Genomic DNA, 6,935 nt, shown 5'->3' with positions numbered 1-6,935 from the left:
TTTATATATCATTAAACAAAGTATTTATTGTTCATAGAAACCCCTCTGTAATATCTAACAGATATGGTAAGCACATTTGAGCATCGGGAATTATGTAAATGTTGATAGAATAAATTGAGATGATAGGCATTCCTAAATAGAATGGCCATTCAATGGGTGTTGTTTACTGGTAATTTTCAAGATAAGGTCACTTTTATCTTTTACGAAATTGACATAATTAAAGGCCCATAATACATCTGAGGACACTTCTATGAAGTATAGAGATGTGATTAAGTTGTCTATCTGAAATATTCAAATCAAGTTTTGAAAATTTCAAAATAAAACAGAAATGAACACATAATTAACCTAAGCAGTGGATTTGCAACTGGAATTTTCAATTAGCAACACTTTTAAAGCCCTATTCTAACTGAGATTGTTATTTGCCATGGTTATTAGTGTTCCTACAATGTTTTTGCCTTATCAAAAGCATTTAGTTTGTTGTTGCCATGGCAATTACAATTGTTCTCATCTTGTTACAAATCTCATGGTACAAACATGCAAAGTGTCAAAGCAATTGAGCTGGTAGTTTTCAAGAAGTCAAAAATATTTGTTAAATATACAGAATTGAAGATATCGTCATGAAATAAACAATCGACAGATCCAACCGAGGTACCTGCATACCAGGTATCAAAGCAATTGAAGTGGTAGTTTTCAAGAAGTCAAAAAAGCACTGTTGACGAATGGACAACAGAAAATCATGTATATGAACAACGACTACAGCAGAGGTAAAAAAATATTGTATGATGGGTATCTGTAGCATATGTATAGTTACAAGATGAATTTCAGAAATTAGGTTGCTTAATATTTATTTTGTAAAGATCAATACACGTACCAAAATCATCCATTTTTCTCACTGGCTAAAAAGTTTATTTTTATGCAAATAAATAATCATGCAACAATTGTAATAGATTTCTCATCCAAATAAAGATTTGCCATCTTACGAATGACAATGCATGGCAGGACTCTGTCACTATGAAGGAATGATTTTTCATAGTACATTTTGAACCAACACAAATAGATAGAGAGAAGAAAACAAAGTGACAAAAAGAACTGGTGTATGTCAGGGTATCAAACCACACACACACGAAAAAAAAGTAAAGGCACAAGCATTTAAACCAGCAAGACATATGTATGCATTATATTTGCTCCAGTAGAACAAATGTGTATCGTATAACGGATCATTAAATTACAGCTACTTTTGGCCAAATACGCTACTTGGGTTTATTTTAAGTTTTGCAAGAAATTGGGCAGTATAGAATTATACGTAGTAAACAAACAACTGATTTTGAAGAAGTAAAACGTGTGTAATACAAATATAACTGCATAGTTCTTAATGCCTCAATTTATTGAAGTCCCATAAGACACATGTACTTCTTATTCAAATAAACAAATATTGATGAACACAATATTATGAGGAATTTTGTCTTGTTGTTTATCAGTGTCAAGTACATTTACCATAGGAACTTCAGTGTCGTAATAAAGAAATTTTGGATTTATTCACAGCCCCTCGCCTCCCTCCCTAAAATTGTGTATCAAGACGCAAATAGAAAATCCCAGTGAGTGTCTATATAGCCTACTGTAAAGTACCCAGGAAAAGTATAGCGAACAAAACATTCTGATTTATGCTGTAGTTGCCAGAGCAGTCAGCTTGTATTCTCAAATTTAAAAATTTCACCATTTTGTCTTGTACAGTTTTTGGATGATTTCCAAAAAATCAAACAAAAAACTTGGGCATGTCAACAAAAACTCAAGAAAAGTATTATAGTAATAGGATATGTTAAAATACTAGTGAACTAGCGAAATGGCTTTCCTTCCATAAACACTTTGCTTCAACAAAATTTTTGACTGAAACATACATTGTATGCAGTGTTCTGTAATAAATATTAATTGTTCTGTTTTTTCAATTTGTGTTGACTGGTACTTGAAAGTTTTCCCTTGTTACTATATTATACGAATCATATACTATAAAATTAAATAATCTGGGGCGATGTAATCATGCTACAGCAAGACATTAAGTGTCTGTCTACGTAAATCCGTATTCTGGACTGCTCAGTGCAACTCCACAAATGTTTCAAGTTTTTTAGGTATATGACCTTTGTACACAATTCCATATTTCAACACGGCCTTAGCGGCGAGACATTGCAACGTTATGTAATTCATCCAGGGAATGTCACTGGTACCTTGAATCAGGTCCATTGCATTTTTTTTAGCAGCATTGCATCCATCAAAATGGGCACCATTTTCAATGAGATATTTAATTATAGTGTCTGTACTATTGCTGGAATTAAGTGCAGCCACATGTAATGGAGTATTTGAATCGCCATTGACAGCGTTCACAGATGCACCGCACTCCACTAACAGATGCACAACTTCAAGACTTGGGAAAGAACATACTGGATAGCGTCCAACAGATGATGTGTCCTTATCACAAGCCAAATGAAGAAGTGTAAACCCTTTAGCACCACGGGGAGAGAGTCTCAACAGACGATACAAACTTTTCTTGATGTTGATTTCTTTGTGTAGGTTCTTAAGCTTAGCAACTAAGCAGATAAGATGCATAAATATGAGTAGTGCCCGATTAAAATTTGTAGTGTCCTTTTCATTAAGAGGGGCTATTTGCAGCTGCTGCACTCCCCTTTCGATCTCGCTCGCCCCTTTAATAAACACCGCTATTACATCATCACTCATTAAAAAGTTACTGACTTTCTCTCCGTTTCTTTCTGCTTGCATGTAAGCAAAAAGTTCCGCAAATGAGAGCAAACTGCTCTGGGTCATAGGGTTTAAAGCCTCTAGCGCTTTCTGTTGCATGTCCAAAGCATACATCCACAGCATAATGCAGCGTTCAAAGTTTCCGGCATCAGCGTAAACAGCACCACGATAACGAATGTAATAAGAAGTGTCTGGATGTGCTGGGCCGAGAATTCGTTCTCTGATCAATAATGCTTGCATTCTCATTTTATCAGGGTCACATATAACATCATCAAGATCATCTTTTGTTCTGGCTTCCATGGTAAATTCATACGCAGGCACTATACTATTCTGTTCAGGCTTACCGATAATATTTGTTTTGTCTCTGTATCGATCATCCATAGCTAGGTTCCAGAATTTCAACGCGCCCATCATATCGCGTTTTTTGTCAACGAAGGTGGCTCCAAGGAGCTCATAAGCATCAATACGCTCTTGTTTAGAGCAATCTGGTCTGGACACCAAGTACTGTACTATAGTTGTGTGGCCGGCTACTGATGCAGCCATTAAAGGGGTCATACCATAGGCATCTACGTCCATTTTAGCCTTGTGCTTCAACAATAACTTCATAATTTCTAAGCTACCAGATTCGGCACAGTCATGGAGTGCGGTGTTACCCTTGACACTTTTCCTATTCACATGAGCGCCAAGCTGCAACAGATATCTTGCTATCTGGAGATGACCTTTGTAGCACGCAATCATCAGGCATGTGTGTCCGTGACGATTAGCTAATTCAATGTCGGCTTTGTGTTCAACAAGGTATTTAACAATATCAAAATGACCATCGAAACATGCAGCACGCAGAGGCGTAGAACTAGTGAAGGTGGTGTGATTCACTTGGGCACCGTGACGAATTAAATTCTGAACGATAACGAGATGGCCAGCGGCGGCGGCACACCATAATGGAGGTGCGCCATCGATAGTCTCGCCATCGAACGTCACGGAACCAACCTGTTCGATATCCACGACACAATCTTCGACAAAATACCTTACAATTTCGTGATGGCCATGTCTGCATGCCATCAGCAGCGGCGTTGTTCCGTTTGTAACAGCAGAAACTAGACATTTCACTTCCTCCTTCGGTCTCTGGTCAAGGAATACCTTCAATCGGCTCAATTTTCCTTCTCGGGCGGCGTTGAAAACCAGGCTCTTACAGCTGTCAAAAGAGTCTTTCTTCTCCATGCTGTCGGTATCATTCATTAGTACAGTATTCAGAAATGTTCCAGCCGGTTCACAATAAAGGTAGGGGACATATATAACTCATTTTCATCTTATAAAAATTTGTTAGCAACCAGGTTCGAACAGAATCCATATCCATAAAATGACACAAATCTAATATGGCGACTAGAATGTTCTACGCATGACCATTTTTCGTGATTCGCGAGATTTTATGCATTCGCCGCTATTGGCGCTATACTATTTTGTCGTTGTGGCGCACATAGATACACACGTATGCCTTCAAACACTGTCACCCTGAGTGCCGAGTAAATAAATAAATCACAAGACAATGTGCGGAAAAATAAAAATATCACAATGTGTTTTTTGTTTGTTTTGTTTTGTTTGTATCCACTATCTATGTTAATACCCTGACAAACGGACAAGTCACTCACTGCTATGTAAAACGACCGCTGGTGGTGTACATGCATTTCAAGCCAATAAAAACGTCCGCACCGGAATATTATGATAAGAGATATGATGAAATCAGTTGAATCAAATCTTAACCAACAAAACAAGCAAATGAACAAACTACTACAATTGTCAGAGAAAACCCAAGATATGTTCAAGAAATCTACTCAGTCGAAATCACACGACAGCTCCAATGAATTAAAAGAAGACATAAAAATACTTGGGAATAAAATCAATCTGCTAGACACCAATATCCTAAACATGAAAGAAATGATACAGCACACCCAAGCCAAGACTGATGAAGCAATTAAACTGTCTAGTGAATATAAAGTACATCTCAAGAAATCAGAAAAAGACAAAGAAAGAGTACAAGAGGAACTATTATTAGCAGAAACGAAGATAAACGAATTAACTAAAGAAAATGAGAACCTTGAAGCTAAAATAAAAGAAGGAGAGGACAATAAACAACAATCTTGGAACAACCATAATCCACCACCACTAGTTTCAACAAATCTCTCACTCCACTAATAAATGAGACTAATAATGAGGAGTCAAATCAAGTCAATAACACCATAACCACTCAAGCAAGTAATACAAATCAGTGGAGATCACCAAAGATAAAGTCCCATTCTAAGATGGAAACTCTTATTGTCGGTGACTCGATTCTGCAAAATATAAAGCCATCTAGAGTATACAGAAATACGCATGTGAGGACCCTTAGAGGCAGCAACGTTCCACAAGTTACAGACTATATTATGTCAGTCAAATCTTCAAATACAACAAATGTTGTCTTACATGTTGGCACAAATGACATTGATAGTAATATTTCTCCAGATGCCATAATGAGAGAGTACAATCGTCTAACTGAATCTGTGTCAACGAAATTCCCCGAGGCTACGATATATGTATCATCTATACTACCACGAAGAAATAAAGTAAACTTTAATATCATAGCTAACAATATAAACGCAAGACTGCAAAGCATGTGTGATGGAAATACTAAATTGGTATTTATACACAATAGAAATATTTCTATCAGACATCTATCTGATGAAGTTCATCTTAATGATAGAGGTACAGCTCTATTAGTCAGAAATATTAAAGATGTTATTGGTCCAAAACTGAGAATAAATAGAATACGCCGCTCTGTAAATAACAAATATCCTCAATACTACAGTGAAGAAAGAGCAAAGATATCTGGAACATATCACTCTACCCAGTACAATAATTTGTTTTAAATAAATAGTAACTAAATTAACAAATTCATGATCCCACGCAAATGTAAACAAAAATCCATTTCTATTTCCTACTGGAAAGTCCAGGGTATTATAAATAAACTTCAGGATACAGATTTCCTCAAAAATATCAATCATCATGACATCATAGGTCTCGGAGAAACATGGCTTACTACTGGGAACAAGAATATGTTAAATTTATCTGGTTACTATGATTACTCAGTTGTACGAAAGAATAATAAGAGAGGCGGGGTTTCCATCCTCATCAAAAAATCAATAAATAAAGGCATAACAATTATTAATTCTAACAGTGCTGATATGATTTGGTGTAAATTAGAAAAACAGTTCTTTAATGTTGACAAAGATTTGTATATTTGTTTTATATATAATCCACCAGAAAATTCAATTAATCAGTCTTTTTTTGATCAATTGGAAAAAATGATAACTGGCTATAGTTCTAATGGTTCAGTTCTAATTATGGGTGATATTAATTCTCGAACTGGTCTTCTTCCTGATTATGTCAAAAATGATACTTCCATTCATATCCCAGTTTCTTCAAACGAATTTTGTAGATTCTGATACAAATAGATGTAATATGGATAACAAGGAAAATAATTTTGGAAAACATTTGATTGATATTTGTAAAAGTTGCAATATTCGTATCTTAAATGGCAGATTACCTGGTGATTTATGTGGAAAATTTTCTTGTTATCACTGGAATGGGAATAGTACAGTAGACTATGCTATTGCCTCCAATGATATTATTTCAGAATTTGAATACTTTCATGTTAATAATTTCACTATATACTCTGATTATTGTCAAATATCCACATTACTCAAAGTTGGTTATTTGGAGCAAAAAAATGACAGAAATAACAATTTAAACCTGCCTCCTTTAAAATGGAAATGGAGTAAGTTATCTGTTTCAACTATCACATAAAACTTAAATCGACTGATACCCAATTTCTAATTAATAACTTTAATAAGACTAGTTACAGTAAAACACAGGAGAACATTAACCAAGCCACTTCTTCATTTAATGATACTATCAACCATGCTGCCACTGGTATCTTTAAGAAGCAAACATTTAGAAATACAGACAAAACTAGAAATAAAAATCATAAATGGTTTGATAATGATTGTAAATTAACAAAAAACGATCTTGTAGCTACTGCAAAATTGATTAATAGATTTCCTTTTGACAATAATCTTAGGGCAACTTATTATGCAAAAAAGAAACAATATAAAACACAAATTAAACTTAAAAAAATATTAATCCAAAAACATATT

At 35.1% G+C, this 6,935-nt stretch overlaps 2 protein-coding genes across 2 annotated transcripts; one reads left to right on the top strand and one right to left on the bottom strand.

Moving 5' to 3' along the window:
• On the bottom strand, positions 1-4,121 carry LOC100371842 (protein fem-1 homolog C). Its single transcript, XM_002740426.3, has one exon. It carries the CDS (start codon positions 3,982-3,984, stop codon positions 2,089-2,091), a length of 1,896 nt encoding a protein of 631 aa, XP_002740472.2. The 5' UTR covers positions 3,985-4,121; the 3' UTR covers positions 1-2,088.
• A 924-nt stretch (positions 4,122-5,045) lies between these two features.
• Positions 5,046-5,648, top strand: LOC146735055 (uncharacterized). Its single transcript, XM_085507342.1, has one exon. The coding sequence runs from the start codon at positions 5,046-5,048 to the stop codon at positions 5,646-5,648; it is 603 nt and encodes a 200-aa protein (XP_085363468.1).
• The last annotated feature ends 1,287 nt before the right edge of the window (positions 5,649-6,935 follow it).

The sequence above is a fragment of the Saccoglossus kowalevskii genome, chromosome 13, assembly GCF_978046115.1.
Source record: "Saccoglossus kowalevskii chromosome 13, keSacKowa6.1, whole genome shotgun sequence".
NCBI lineage: Eukaryota > Metazoa > Hemichordata > Enteropneusta > Harrimaniidae > Saccoglossus > Saccoglossus kowalevskii.
The sequence above is the reverse complement of the archived record's forward strand: the minus strand, read 5'-3'. Positions and strand labels throughout refer to the sequence as shown.